The sequence below is a fragment of the Erythranthe guttata genome, chromosome 13 (genome assembly GCF_056151865.1).
Source record: "Erythranthe guttata isolate IM_541 chromosome 13, IM_541, whole genome shotgun sequence".
In the NCBI taxonomy this organism is placed as follows: Eukaryota; Viridiplantae; Streptophyta; class Magnoliopsida; order Lamiales; family Phrymaceae; genus Erythranthe; species Erythranthe guttata.
Window position 1 is genome coordinate 131101 of NC_142545.1, and position 14918 is coordinate 146018.

General features: G+C 36.1%; 5 protein-coding genes and 1 non-coding gene across 7 annotated transcripts; 3 read left to right on the plus strand and 3 right to left on the minus strand.

Moving 5' to 3' along the window:
• Window positions 1-2116: 2116 nt before the first annotated feature.
• Window positions 2117-4057, minus strand: LOC105951889 (exopolygalacturonase). Its single transcript, XM_012975357.2, has 4 exons — window positions 3817-4057; window positions 3347-3661; window positions 2698-3216; window positions 2117-2572 (listed from the first exon to the last, which is right to left on the minus strand). Exons 1-4 carry the CDS (start codon window positions 3946-3948, stop codon window positions 2324-2326), a joined length of 1215 nt encoding a protein of 404 aa, XP_012830811.1. The 5' UTR covers window positions 3949-4057; the 3' UTR covers window positions 2117-2323.
• Window positions 4058-4188: 131 nt separating this feature from the next.
• On the minus strand, window positions 4189-6756 carry LOC105951829 (cytochrome b561 and DOMON domain-containing protein At5g47530). Its single transcript, XM_088812266.1, has 3 exons — window positions 6058-6756; window positions 4780-5034; window positions 4189-4602 (listed from the first exon to the last, which is right to left on the minus strand). Exons 1-3 carry the CDS (start codon window positions 6706-6708, stop codon window positions 4327-4329), a joined length of 1182 nt encoding a protein of 393 aa, XP_088668392.1. The 5' UTR covers window positions 6709-6756; the 3' UTR covers window positions 4189-4326.
• A 710-nt stretch (window positions 6757-7466) lies between these two features.
• Window positions 7467-10513, minus strand: LOC105951890 (Acyl-CoA N-acyltransferases (NAT) superfamily protein). 2 transcript variants are annotated; one of them, XM_088812267.1, is made up of 7 exons: window positions 10385-10513; window positions 9859-10051; window positions 9657-9723; window positions 9239-9326; window positions 8612-8744; window positions 8438-8476; window positions 7467-8341 (listed from the first exon to the last, which is right to left on the minus strand). In XM_088812267.1, the coding sequence occupies exons 2-7, from the start codon at window positions 9976-9978 to the stop codon at window positions 8261-8263; spliced, it is 528 nt and encodes a 175-aa protein (XP_088668393.1). In that variant the 5' UTR covers window positions 9979-10051; window positions 10385-10513; the 3' UTR covers window positions 7467-8260. The 2 variants fall into 2 exon arrangements, with proteins under 2 accessions (XP_088668393.1, XP_012830812.1); XM_012975358.2 differs by having other exon boundaries at window positions 9657-9728.
• Window positions 7555-8340, plus strand: LOC105951891 (cytochrome b561 and DOMON domain-containing protein At5g47530). Its single transcript, XM_012975359.2, has one exon. The coding sequence runs from the start codon at window positions 7555-7557 to the stop codon at window positions 8128-8130; it is 576 nt and encodes a 191-aa protein (XP_012830813.1). The 3' UTR covers window positions 8131-8340.
• Window positions 10514-11418: 905 nt separating the features above from the next.
• LOC105951830 (uncharacterized) lies at window positions 11419-12652 on the plus strand. Its single transcript, XR_016029084.1, has 2 exons — window positions 11419-12078; window positions 12177-12652. It is a non-coding gene; the product is annotated as an uncharacterized LOC105951830 (transcript).
• A 479-nt stretch (window positions 12653-13131) lies between these two features.
• On the plus strand, window positions 13132-14823 carry TK1A (Thymidine kinase). The gene is made up of 4 exons (XM_012975311.2): window positions 13132-13360; window positions 13459-13603; window positions 14156-14277; window positions 14406-14823. The coding sequence occupies exons 1-4, from the start codon at window positions 13245-13247 to the stop codon at window positions 14632-14634; spliced, it is 612 nt and encodes a 203-aa protein (XP_012830765.1). The 5' UTR covers window positions 13132-13244; the 3' UTR covers window positions 14635-14823.
• Window positions 14824-14918: the final 95 nt, after the last annotated feature.

A 14918-nucleotide genomic window follows, 5' to 3' on the forward strand; every position in this document is an offset into this window, starting at 1 on the left:
CCCCTCTGTTTAATTATTTCTTCACGTCAACAATTACTTTTACGAAAGGAAAAAAAAAAGAGATTTAAATATAAGAATTTTCAGAGCCGAGACATATAAATGACGTCATTCGCCGGCGAATGAACCAACATCCAACTGAATTGAAACTCCAATAAAACCAAAAATAAAATAAAATTTGATACTATCGAAATTAATTCCCGAGAAATTGACAATTAAGTTGTGGATTTGAAGAAATAAGGGTTTACAGATAACCCTTCTTGCATCGTTCACCTCTTGAAATCCCCCTGCAAAAAGAAAAGAAAGAAGAAAAACTAAATGACAATCGCCACGCCAGATCCGTTTTCCGGTCGTCAGCCGTTCGTAACGCCGCAACGAGGCTGGTCTTCCAACCAAAAGCTGTTCGCTCACCGCCTCTTCCAACTGAATCACTATGTGTGTGTCTTTATGAATCGAGAAGTATGCAATTGAATTCATCTGTGGTATAGCAAAAAAAATGGCATGGAAGATTGGTTGAGAAACTTTGAATTCTATGTAACGGTTGACTCTACTCTGTCTGTGTGTGAAGAAAGGGTGAATTGCCAGATGTTGAAATTAAATTTTGGCAATTTAAAAAGGCAATTGGCCCATGGAAAATATACATTTTTAATCGGAAGTAAGAAGAGTAAGAAATGGATGCAATATACATTTCCAGCCCACCAAACTTCACATCAATTTCTACAGGTTCGGCAATGGGGAAAAGAAAAAAGAAAAAAATTAAAAAAATTATGGAGAAGGAAGACGGAGAAGAAGGGAGGAAGAAGAAGATTTTGGGGGCAAAAGTGTAACATCACATTAAAACTAACGGTTTTCCTATATAAAGTAACGGTGTTAATTTTTTTGACATATTTAACGTTGACCAATAAAAGGGAGGGGTTGTTTTGGTTCATTTTGAAGTTAAGGGGGGTATTTTACACGTTGGGTATAGTTCAGGTAGGCAAAATGAAGTTTACCCTAATAATAATGAAGCAAGCATGGTGAATCAAAAGGTTACGAGGTCCGAGGGCAGAGGCTCCCAAGTTTCTTTTTAAAGCACTTCTAGAAATAGTATTAAACAAGTAAATATATGTAATATTTGTTTATATATAATAAAGTAAAATATAGTATTTTCAAATTATCGAAATTCCTTGAAGTTAGAGGAGATAGACAAAGATTTGATAATATAACTCAATATCTAACTAACTAATAGTAATTGATGTAAGATATTTCTTTGCACTATACAAATTCGACAAATTTATATATTATGTAAAATAACATAGTTGTGACGAATGCAAGAATAAGGCTAATTACATTTTTCGTCCCTCTACTATACCACTTATTCGTTTTTCGTCTCTAAATAAGTTGGGGTGACAGTAGTCGTCCCTAAACATACAATTTTTTTGTTATTTTCGTTCTTCCCCGTCATATTTTTTGGTTAAATTAGATGGAACAAATCACATGTTTGGCACGTGTTAATCCTTTTCTCACATCTTTCTTGGTTTCAGTTCTTTTATTTGTCCGTTCATCACGTTTGCCCAAGTTTCCCTTGTCTATCCGTAAATACAGTATTAAAATGAATAGAGACATGAAGAACTAAAATGGGACTACATATTAAGATGAGGGACTAAACTAGAACTAAATATTAAAATGAGTGACTAAAATAGAACTAAATATTAAATGAGGGACTAAAAATAGTACTAAATACTAAATAATTCATTATTTGATCCATGCAATTAACTATCGGGAAAATACAGTTTGCACTGATTTCACATTTGATCATCATGTTCACAAAAATCACATTTGGTCCCTCGTGTTACAATAATTTAACACTTTTGGTCATTTCCTTTAATTTTCCGTTAATTCGTCATTTAAGGCTTCCGTTAGTACTAAAGGAAAATTGACAGAAAGGATTAAAAGTGTTGAGTTTTTGAAATATTAAGAAGCGAATGTGTTTTTATTAACATTAAGGACCAAATGTGGAATAAATGCAAACTTGAGGGATGAAAACTTTATTTTTCCCATGAACTATCAGTCGACATATGTTTCTTGTGCACACACCAGGACTTCACCTGTAAACTAAATCATGCATTTCACAACGCAATTCATACTCATATCAATAATTTTTATTACGATTATCTCGCTGATTATTGATCATATGTCAAAAGACAAAAATACAATAAGGATATATATGTATAACATCTTCTTCAAAATCACCTAACCCAAAAACCAAACCCTAAAAAATCGAAAAAAAAAGGAGAATTGAAATTTGTTCATGTACAAGATACACACAGAAGGTCGAATGCATGATTTAAGAAGCCTGAACAGGGGTTGGGCAAATTGGCGGGTTCTGCTTTCCGGAAACAGTGGGCTTCACGTTCTCGCAGACAGTGGTGAAATTGGCGGGAATTGAGTTAACATATTTAAGATCAATATCACTAATCTGAACATTCTGGCATGGCTTGCTTGAACTGCAAGAAAATAACAACGCCTCCTTCGTGTTCGCTGTCCCCCTCACATTCTTCACCGTCAATCCGCTGATTTGGATCAACGATGGTTTCTGCAATATATATTTATTCCATGCATGCAAATTACATTATCCATATATATACAAGATTATTAATCATATAACTAGAAATTAGAGATATATAATGGATATATATACACACACACACACACACTTACGTCTTTGGTGCAGAGATTCCATGGGCAGTATTGTTGATCAATGACGACAGGATAGCTGACATTGTTCATTGTCAAGTCTTCGAAATGCAGATTCGATATTTTTAGGGTTGCCGGTGCATTGGGCCATGTCTTTACCCTCACGCCGTTGCTTGTTCCGGTGAATGTGCACTTCTTTACTGTAATTCCTGTGACGTCCTTCTCTGCCGGATTCTTACCCATGCTTCCGACGCTGATGCCGTGTCCGGGCCCACATTTGACATTCTCGATGTGGAGATCAGTGGTCTCATCTCCAATAGAAATGCAATCGTCTCCCGTTCCTATATTGGAATCGAGTACTTTGACATTCGATACTCTGGCGATGTGGATCCCGTCAGTGTTGATGCTCTCGCCCGGTGCACTGATTGTGAAGCGTTGGAAAGTCACGTTTTGGCTCGATATGCAATTGCAGTGGAAATTTTTGCTGTCTTTTGTGGTCACGTCTTTGATTATGGCGTTCTTGATGAAATTCAAGCTAAGGTTCTGATAAATAACAATTACATGCATGCATGCAATAATTTGTATTAGTAATATACTTAAAAAAATGAAATATCGAATGGATTGAGTTATATTGACGATGTCATGTATATAAAGATCGGATCAATAGACATACGATGGGGAGTTTGGGGCAATTTGGGTTCTTGTGGCAATCGTTTGCCTTCCATGCTTGTTCACCCTTTCCGTCAAATACACCGCCACCGGAGATGGTGAAGCCATCGAGATAATTGATAGTAATCCATTGTCCATCTTTTTGGGGTAATTTAGTGTAATCTGGATTGGCTTCAACGGTACCTTGTACTTCAAGCTCCAATGGAGCCTTATTCGGGCCGACCAATCTAATTTGGCTAAGGTACCATGTCCCTTTTGGAATCAATACTTTGCTCGCATTTGTCGCTTCACATGCTTCCTTCCATACCTTAGCTAGAACCTATTGTACGATAACAAATGTCATATACATGCATATATATGTACGTACATATGATTCATATGATCGATATATAATATTAAGACTCTCGTACATATAATACATTCTATATACATCTAAAAATAATATATATATTGTTGTTATTTGTGTGTACGTACCGGGCTGATGTCTTCACCGCCGGGTTTTGCACCGTATTTTGAGATATCGAATATTGTGACAGATTCGGCGTGATACGCCAAGAATGGTAAAAATACCAATAAAACTGCGGAAAAAAAGAATTTTATTTCCATAATGAAGAATAGTTGATGATGTTTTTGTGTTTTATTTGTTCAGTAGAACTTATGATGTTCTTAGGTGTCTTGATTAGCAATGAATATATAATGGTTTCTTGAAAGCAATGAGATGCGTTTGTACCACTAATCCATTAATATTGATTGTTTATAGTTTTGTGGTTGAACATGCTTTTTGTAACCCAATGGTGTATTCATCTATATTTCCCCTTTTTTTGTGGCTTAAGACAAATTCAAATATGGAGATAGAATAACACATGTCAATATATACAAACAACAAAAAACTAATAGACATAAGTGCCATATGATATACATATATATAGTAAGAATGAATAAACAAAGAAATAATACTAATAATACACCTCCAAAAAAAAGAAATCAAATGTATGCCCTAGTGATTATATGACCAACAACCTTTCTCTTGATGAAAACAAACCATGTAAAAGCTTGTAACACAAGAAAAGTTACTCCCAAGAATATGAGCACTCCAATATATGTTGTCTCCCATTTCTTTTCAGTGTCCAATATTTCGAATCCTTCGAATATATTCACAATGCTTAGTATTAGTACACAATATCCAGTCACATGATGGTACATGTTCCAGTACAATCGGTATTTGTGGTCCGGCTTTGGCCTCAAAAGTAGTGCAAGTACCTTTCATAAATAAAAATCTTTGTTAGATCAATCAATTTGATCAAATTGTTTCTTTTATAGTATTATTAGTTGTTTGAGATGAGATATATATATATATATATATATATATATATATATATATATATATATATATATATATATATATATATATATATATATATATATATATATATGTACCTGGAGTGTTCCGAGGACGAAGAGAGTGATCCCGATGTTCCTATGAGTAGTTTGCTGGACCCCACGAGAATCAGTTCCGAGTTTAATGCCGGTTGCCCAACCAGACACGCCTATGATATATGCAGACGATTGGCAAGCCACGTGTATGTAAAACCATGTTGGATTTGCTGATTTGAACAACTTCAAATATCTCGCTGCCATTGCGCCCACTGGCATTAGTATTCCCCAACTCACCACATTTAGTACCCCATGAACCTGCATTATTATTAATCATGAATATTCGTACCGGCACAAATGTATTAATTAGATCATATATAATTCATATGCGTTGTTCGATCTTGTTTAATTTTATATTTTATCATGACCAATATTGCATCATGTATTAAATCCGAAAGCAGGTGATGTATAGTTTAGTAAGAGTTTATTTCATTCAACACTCTGCATTTAACACCCCTATGTTTAAAAAAATCCTTGTGGTATATATTAGTACTAGGAAAAAAAACTCTTGTAATGCAATTTTTAGCAAACCACTCCTAAAATCTAGTGGTGGAAATTGGAACAGAATTTCCGAATTTCGTTGATTATGATCCAAAACAATTCGATTTGATTCCAGGTTTCTTCAAAAAAAACTAACCGATTGGAATTGGTTTTTTCCTAAAAGTGTTGATTCCGATCCGACCTGCCCGGTTTTCACATTTACGGACATTTACTGAAGCCTCACCATTTAGGGAGTTGTTTGCTAAAACAAATACATTACACATTGTTTTTCATAATATTAAAAATATGCGGGTTACTTTTATAATAATTGAATATAAAACGGGGGTACTAATGGAATAAAAGAAATATCTCACGTTTCTAATACATTACATATTGTTTTTTGATAATATGGGTACTAATGGAATAAAAGAAATATCTAACGTTTCTAAATTCTAATACATTACTCTTTGTTTTTTGATAATATTAGAAATAGCGGGGGAGTTTTTTAATAATTGAATATAAAACAGGGGTACTAAATGAAATAAAAGAAATATCTCACGTTTCTGATAAATTATACGTTGTTTTTTGATTAATATTAAAAATACACGGGGGATTTTTTTAATAATTGAATATAAAACAGGGGTACTAAATAAAATATAAGAAATATCCCACGTTTTTAATACATTACACGTTGTTTTTTGATAATATCAAAAATAGGCGGGGCAGTTTGTTAATAATTGAACATAAAATAGGGGTACTAAATGAAATAAAAGAAATTGAGTAAAGAAAGAAATATCTCACGTTTCTATTACGCTGCCTTGACCCTCCCGTACCGGCTGCACCAGTGTTCGAGGTGGTTCCGGTGGAGAAATCAATTGTGGCGGAAGATCTCATATTATCCCCAGTTGTACGGTGGCGCTGAGGGGTGTTACCAGATACGACGCCGTTCTGCCAAACATGAGTAAAACTGGTCCTCCCCGCCGGAAGTTGAATGGTGGCGTAAATAATCATCTGGTTGTCGGTGGTAAATTCAGCAGCAATCGACGGAACGGGGAAACTAAGTGGGCCCGGCTGCAAAGTGGTGTCGTAATCTGAAATAGGAGAAGTGTAGGGATGGATTGAGCCAGTGGTTGAGTTAACGAAAGCAACGAGAGATTGTGAGCCAATCATGCTGAGGCCCGATCGGGCCGGATTGAGGGCCCACACTATCCAGCCGGAGGGGGTGACGCCGGTGTGTCTGTAAGCTATATCGATGGTGTGGTTTGATTGATGGTAGTTCCAATGGAGGAAAGAGTTTAGGACAGGGAGTTGTTGGCATGTTGTGTAGGAGTATTTGATGTCGGAGAAAGTGTAGCCGGAGCAGTTATTTTGAGCTTGAGATGGTGAACCAAAGAGACAGCATGTGATCAGCAAGAAATGGAGCACGCTGCAGGTTTTCGAAAACTTGTCCATTTTTTTTCTTTTCTTGTAATGATTCGAAATACAAAGTTGCGGAGTTATATATCATATATATGTATAGATTCGAAAGTTACAAGAAAACGGCTTCGATCGGTTGTTGCATTTGTATTTCTTGAAAAAGATTACAATTAACAAAGGGTTGACTGCTTCTAGAGAGTGTGTGTGTGTGTGTGTTGAAAGGATCTTGGTACGAGTACGTTACAGACAAAGGAAAGAGAACGGAAACCGCATGGAAATTCCAATGCTTTTTTTCTAGCATTAATTAATCAATTATGTATATTAGATATTAAGTTGTAGGATCTGAGGAGGAATTTCTGTAATTAAAAATTAGTTCGAATTTGAAATTCGATTTGAACAAATGCCGGCCAATGGCATGGCATGACCAAGTTTGGAAAGATTCAAAGGCAAAGTTAGTTCCGCTTTGTTTGACTGATCGACGACGCCCCAACAACTCTAGATACAGCTCTAGACTTATCTTTCTTTTCAACCAAACCGGGAGTTAGTTAGAAGCTACATCTGGTTGATGAATTTCAATCGTAGATAAATATCCACTAAGCACACATACACATGGGTGTTTGTGTGATTCACTCAGTGTAAATAACCATAACCAGATGTAGCATCTGATTTCCCATTTTCAACTGAACCAACTAATAAGGAAGATATTCATTTTTCAACAACAACAAACCTGATATTTATCACATATAAGCAACTGCTCATCTAATTTCATCCTAACCCCCACATTTTCCTGCATATAAAAAAAATCAAATACATTAATATTAAAGAATCACAGTAATATAGGTTCGAAAAAAAAAAAAAAAAAAGAATCACAGTAATATAAAAATGGCTTCCATCTATATAGTCGTGAATCTCGTATTCAACATTCTAGTTTCCATTTTCGTCATTTCCTCGTCTCTAAATTGCTCCAAGAAAACATTCTCACCCGAAAAAACCTTCAACTCCTGCACCGACCTTCCGTATTTAAGAGCCCATCTTCACTGGAATTACAATCCATCCCTCAAGAAGGTCTCAATTGCATACAGGTCCAAACAAACTCCAAGAGGGTGGATTGCATGGGGCATCAACCCCACAGGCATAGGCATGGTCGGTTCACAAGCTCTCGTTGCTTTCCGTTACTCAAACGGTAGCATGACTGTTTATCCAACCTCAATCACAAGCTACAACCCCTCTATGCTACCCTCACAAATCAGTTTTCTGGTCTCGAATGTTTCTGCAGAGTATAAAAAAAATGAGATGATAATATACGCTGTTGTGGGCCCGCTTGAAAACGGGCCTGTTGTCAATCACGTGTGGCAGTCCGGAAATTCGGTTTCGAGCGGTATTCCTCAGATTCATTCAACGTCGGATCCGCATCTTCAGTCAATGGGAACAATAGACTTCTCGGTTCAGCCTCGATAAAAGCATACCATTTGATGGAATGTAAAAATTATGGTTTTTGAATAAAAAGTGAAGCAACACACTGATAAATAAGAGCACCGTTTTTTTGTTTTTTGTTTTGTTTTCTCAAGAAGTAATGGCTTATTGTGGGTCATGAATGAGTTACAACGTTGTTGATTAATTGATGGAGTTCCTCACTCTTCGATTCTGTTACCGGTAATTCCAGCGTAATCTGTGCAAAAAATAGGAAATGTACAGGATCAGTGCTGAAATTAGCGTAATCGTTGTTGATTAATAGATGGATATTTTTTGAAGATGATGTGATCACCTCTTTGAAGATCTCGCTGCGAGAGGTCTCCTCGAAGCCCTGGAAAAAAGTGAGAAGTGTTCAGTAAACTTCATATATACGTGTGTGTGTGTGTGTGTGTGTGTGTGTGTGTGTGTGTGTGTGTGTGTGTGTGTGTGTAGAGAGAGAGAGAGAGAGAGAGAGAGAGAGGCCAACCAATTTCTTGAAGAGGTTAAGAGAAGCTTCATTTGATTGACCAATCTTTGCACGAAAGATGTGGATGCCGAAATTCTCAACTGCAAAAGCCATCATGAGCAGAATCGACTCTTTTGCAAGTCCTTTGCCACGGCTAAAAAAGAATAATATATTAAAGAAATTAGACTAAAATGTCGAACGGTTATACAAACCACCCATCAATCTAAGTTGATCGACTACAATAACTACTACACTACCCATACTTCAAAAAGAAAAAGGAAAAAAAATACGCGTAGTATGTTTCCAGTTCATCAAATCAATGTTATATATAATGAAGAGTTGAGCATTAGATTGTACTGAACCTCGAGGATGATAACTAAGGAGACTGAATAAAAACTAATTAAGAATTATTATCTAGTAAGTATGGTGTAAATAACTAATATAATATTACTTCCCTAGCAATGCTGTTAATTTTTTTGTTCTCTAGAAAGTAATGATAAAAGTGAATGTCGACATTAGGGGTGGTAAACGAGCCGAGCCGACTCGTGAGCTCGATGAGCCGGTTCGAAAAAAACTCAATCTCAAAAAATATGGACAAACATCAATAAAAAGGTCATATAGTTTAATTGAATGTCAAAAGCAAGATACCTTTTTTGTTCAGCAATCATAATTTCCACCTCAGCCGTTTGAGGATCGTCGAGGTCATTCATAAATATATTTACATCACCAACCATGGCTGAGAAGAAGCGGTAAAAAAGAGTTAAAATAAATACCTTTTTTCTGTTAATTAGGTATCACATCACTGCAAAGCATATCTCTTAAGGAAACAGAACAACTCTTGTTAACGATATTTGAACTCTTGTTAAAGATGAAAATATGCAACAACGAAAAAAAGACATCGTGATCCAGAAGTTCCTTAGCACAGGGAATCTTAAGAAGAAAACACGTGTACGCCATTCAATTGTAACTCACTCAACACATAACACATAGTTCATATCGTCTGTGAAGCACTAAAATGGTGGTTTTACTAAATTAAAAGGCATGTAATAAGTGTATAATGAATGACCTTCAGTATGGGATTGTCCATGAACAAAGTCGCCAACCACCAACTCTTTGTCCAGCACTATAAACGTCTGCTCTGCAAAACAAGACCCAAAAAATCATAATCATCTCACGAAAACTAAATAGCACACACAATCAAATAATCGGGCGTAAACGTTGAATTCTTTATTATTAACTAGTCAGTGAACAAGTGTAATAATGCGTACTAAGGGGGTCTTGAAACCAAGAAATTTGCATCTCGTATTCTTGATCGAGAGTGAGAGGCTCGGAAGCAGTGGCTTGGAGAATGGTGGGGTCTTGCATCCAGATATGGTAATTGGGGACATGTTCTTTCATGTATGGGACTAGTATCACTTTTTCTCCTTCCAGGCTTGCCTTCATTCTTCCTTAATAATAACCCTGCATCAATTTAATAACTATGCAATTTCAGCACCTGATCAATCGAATTTCACCAAACCCTTTTATCACTAATGGTTAGGCCTCGTTTGATAGGCTTGATTTATCACTAATCAAGATTCAAAATTTCATTTGATAATGGATAGAGATTAAATGAGTCAAATATAGAGATGTATAGTTTGAGTGAGGCCTTAGATCAAACAGCTTATGTGCAAAGAGATGGGGAATAGGGGGGAAAAGATCCATTTTTTATCCACAAAGACGATAAAAATCAGAAGGGGAAGCAAGTACGATACGATTTTTTCAATGAATTACATTTGAGTTCTGGTTAATTACCTGTTACAGAGAGAGAGAGAGAGAGAGAGAGAGACGCCGGTGATGCTGTACTGCAGTTGGGCTGTGCTTTGTGTGTTGAAGCAAAGCCAAAGTGGAGCTCTACTTACTATCTGTAGTAGAATTAGGGGTTGAAATGGCAATTTATTTTTTTATTTTTTTCTATTTTAAAATGATATTTTACATTCTATAATCAAAAAATTCCGATTTTATTTTTCATTATTTTTTTTTTTGGATCAAAGTATGCATAATAATGTATAAGATTTTGATTTTCTATCCAATTTTAATTTCCCAAAAAAATTACAAAAAAAAAAAAGAAAAAATCAATACTCTTTAAAAATTATACTTATAATATGAAATATTTTATATTTTCCGTGAGAAATAAAATAATAATTTTCAATTTCCATCTATTCCAAAATCCGAAAAATAAAATCAATTTTATTAGCATAAGCAAGGCCCATTTTGGTTTATTGGGCCTCTAATTTTAGGCATTTGACTGATCTGCTCCAGTTTTAGGCCTCTAAATTTATATAGATTACAATATTACATTATTTATAAACAAATCTTAAAAATCCCAAAACTATTGACAGATTTTTGAAGTTAAGAAATCGTGTTATGTTTACACCAAAAAAAGTGGTTGACTGTAGCATGAAAATGAGATTAATAATATATTATATAAACTTTTAAATATATTTTTGACTTTTAGGCTGTTATAAAATGCTCCGTTAAATTTAAGAAAACATACACACAACAAGAGTTAGAATTGCTCTGAACCCAAATGATTGAGTAAGTATTTTTCTTCACTAGTCAAATTAAATTACATAACATTTATTTTCTTGATTTTGTTGGATTTTTTTTGATACAATATTGCACCAATATTTTTGGTTGCCTTGTTAATTATTTACAAGAAACATGCTTGTTTTGTTCTTATGGTCTTACAATTAATTTCCTAGTTTGTTGAACTTATGCGTTTTTCGATGAATACTTAGAGCTCAAATCTCATTCCATTACTCGAAAATTGTTGCAGCAGTGTCGCAATGGTTGATGATGGTAGTAAGAATAACTCGGACGAGTTCATTGGATTTGTCGAGGTTTGCATACATCAGGCAAGAGAGATACACAACATATGTATATATCAAAACCAGGATGTCTACGCCAAATTCTGCTCCACCGATAATCCCGAGTCGAAAATCTCGACCAAGGTTATCAACCAAGGTGGCAGAAATCCCGTTTTCAACAAAACCTTGAATCTAAGTTTCCGAAAACTCGATTCATCCCTAAGATGCGAGATATGGATGCTGATCGAGTCCGAAACTATCTCGAAGATCAATTCCTTGGATTTACGTCAGTGCCCCTTTCTGATATCGTATCGGACGAGAGTGGGAATTCGCCACGAGAGTTCGACTTGTCCTCGAGCGAAATTATGCATTCTCATGCGGGTTTTGTCGAATTGTCTTTTAACTACTCTGGAATAATATCTCACGAGTCTCATTCTGTATCGGTGGCTGATGTGGCTCATGAGCAAAATGTTTCGTGTGATCTCGATAGGATCGAATTCCCCGATCAAGAAACTGTGAATGAAAACGAAAGAACAGTTTCGGAGCACTTGAGATTCCCGTGTGACGAGCTTGACCCCCAAGTTCAGGGGGGTTCTTGCCCCCTAGAAAATGACGATAATGACCTCAGTTTGAAAGGGGGTTCTTGCCCCCTCGGAAATATAATGGCGATAATAACTTCAGTTCAAAAGGGGGTTTTTGCCCCCTTGAGAATGACGATAATGACCTGAGTTCGAAAGGGGGTTCTTGCCCCCTCAGAAATGGCGATAATAACCTCAGTTCAAAAGGGGGTTATTTCCCCCTTGAGAATGACGATAATAGCCTCCGTTCGGAAGGGGGTTCTTGCCCCCTTTCATGTATTGAGGTTAGTTCACTAGAAACGGGAGATGCGGAAAAACGAGATGATCATAAGGGTGGTGGTGGAGACGGGGGAGAGGGTGTTTCAGGTATTTTGCCTCTTGTCGTTAGCGTTGAAACAAAAGAGACGGTGGTGCAAGAAGAGATTGTGGATATGTACATGAAAGGTATGCAGCAATTTACGGATGCTTTGGCGAAAATGAAGCTACCGATGGATACTGGAGATGGATCGAAAGTTGAAACGGATGATGCCAAAATGGAAAATAATCAGGCGGGCCCGAATGGGAAAATACAGGGATCGAAAAGCTCGGATCGTAGTAGCCCGAGGGTGTTTTACGGCAGTGGAGCTTTCTTTTGAACATGATTTCAAGCATATTATAATGCTTGTGAATAAGTTTATAGCTTTTTCACATCTTTTGATCTTTATTTACTTTTTTGCTTTATGTTAAATTTGAATTAAACAGAATATTATGTAATTTGATTTCAGATGAAATAAAAAACCACAATAATGTAATTTCACTTCACTCCTCCACCAATCCCATTGATAACTATTAATATAATTGAAAAATACATAAGATAAATATATGGGTCGAGTATATAAATAAATAAATAGATAAAATTAACAAATGGAGCAAAAATTGCATTTTTTGGAATGAAAAGAGTAAAAAATGGTAAAAAAAATCCAATCTTGATGTTGGAATCAACAAATCGCATTCAAAAGAGTGTTGGATGGCGGTTAGCAATTAGGATCAGTGCTCTGTACTCTACTTTTTCCCTCCAAAAAAATTCAATCTTTTCACACAAGATTCAATTTTTAATTTCCCTTTTTTTCTTTTCGGAATTCAAAATAAAAAAGCACTATAAATTCAAGTACAATCCATTTCGTCCCCACTCAACCACTCCTCCACCAATCCCCACACAAGTTCAACCCCACACCAATCCCTCTAATCATGTCTCCTCCCTCTCCCCGCCGCTCCGGCGAGATCCACGTCATCGTCGGACCCATGTTCGCCGGCAAGACCACCGCCCTCCTCCGCCGTGTTATCTCCGAATCCGACTCCGGCAGGTCTTTCTCCATCCCAATCTCTTTTAATTCTGAATCAATTAGTAGGAAAATTATAAATCAAAATAAAATGAAAAGGGTTTTTTATTTTTGAATTGTAGGAAAGTGGTGATGATAAAATCGAGCAAGGATAATCGATACGCAACGGATGCAGTGGTGACGCATGATGGAACAAAGTTCCCTTGCTGGGCTTTGCCAGATCTCTTGTCTTTTAAGCACAACTGTGGCGCCGAAGCATATTCCAAAGTAATTCATCATATTCCAATTATACCCTTGCTTTGTGTGTCTTTTCATTTTCTTTGTTACTTTGTTGCTCAATGATTTGTTATGCATTCATTCTGTCAAGTGTTAGTTAGTGTGAAATTGTGGACTGGTTGTCAAGAAAACTGTCTATAATGCCTTGAATTGGGAATCAAGAAAGCCGTTTGTAACGTCGTTTGGATCGATGGATTCACTTGACAATGAAATTCAAGTCGTTTGCTCTCAGTTTGAACTCTTTATTTAGTTACTGTGGTAGATTTGAATCTACTTTAGTGAATAAAAAGTTGTTTCTGTTTTCTAGTTTTTTACCGTGTTCGACTGAGTTATTGGGTGTTCGTTTTTTTAACCTCCGGGATCTATTGAAAAGGAAAGGGGCAAAAAAGCCTTATGTCTTTGTCAATTTCGATAAAATCGAGTAAAAGGTTTTTCAAAGCAGAGAAATTTCACAACTGTGGTACGGCGGTGTAAACTAATGCATACAAGTGTTTGATATTTGCTGTAATAATCCACTGATTTTTTTATTACAACTCTGTGCAGTTGGATGTGATTGGTATTGACGAAGCTCAATTTTTCGGGGACCTCTACGATTTTTGCTGTGAGGCAGCCGATCTCGACGGTAAAACAGTAGTAGTTGCTGGCCTCGACGGTGATTACTTAAGGTCAGATTTTGAAAAGTTTGTTAGTATTCTTGAAAAAGGACAAGTCTTTTTACGTACGTACGTAGTTATCTATCTATCTATCGTTTGAAATCATGAACATTGTATTTACGAAAAAAAAACCCGAACAGGAGGAGTTTCGGATCGGTGGTGAGTGTGATTCCACTTGCGGACACAGTAACGAAGTTGACAGCACGGTGTGAAGTATGTGGGAAACGGGCTTTGTTCACTCTGAGGAAGACCGACCAGACACAAACGGAGCTTATAGGCGGCGCTGATGTGTACATGCCTGTTTGCCGCCAGCACTATACGAACGGACAAGGTGGAACTGCTTCTGAAACATCTGCCGCTGCTGTTTAGAATGTTCTATTTCATTGTCTTGATTCTGTTCTCTTCTTTTTTTTTTTTTTTTTTTTTTGTATATATAGTTTTAGTTTTATTATGTTTTGGAATGAAGAAGAAGAAGAAGATGGTATTGAAGAGTATTAGTGTTTGATGAACTATTGTTAATCAAGGCTTTATGATTATTGGTTAACTGTTAAAACAAAATTCAATCTACATTTTGGATGGTGATTAACAAAGTTAAAAATGTATTTAATATTAATTAATTAGCAGCTGTATACAATGGGATTAAGCAGTCTTTG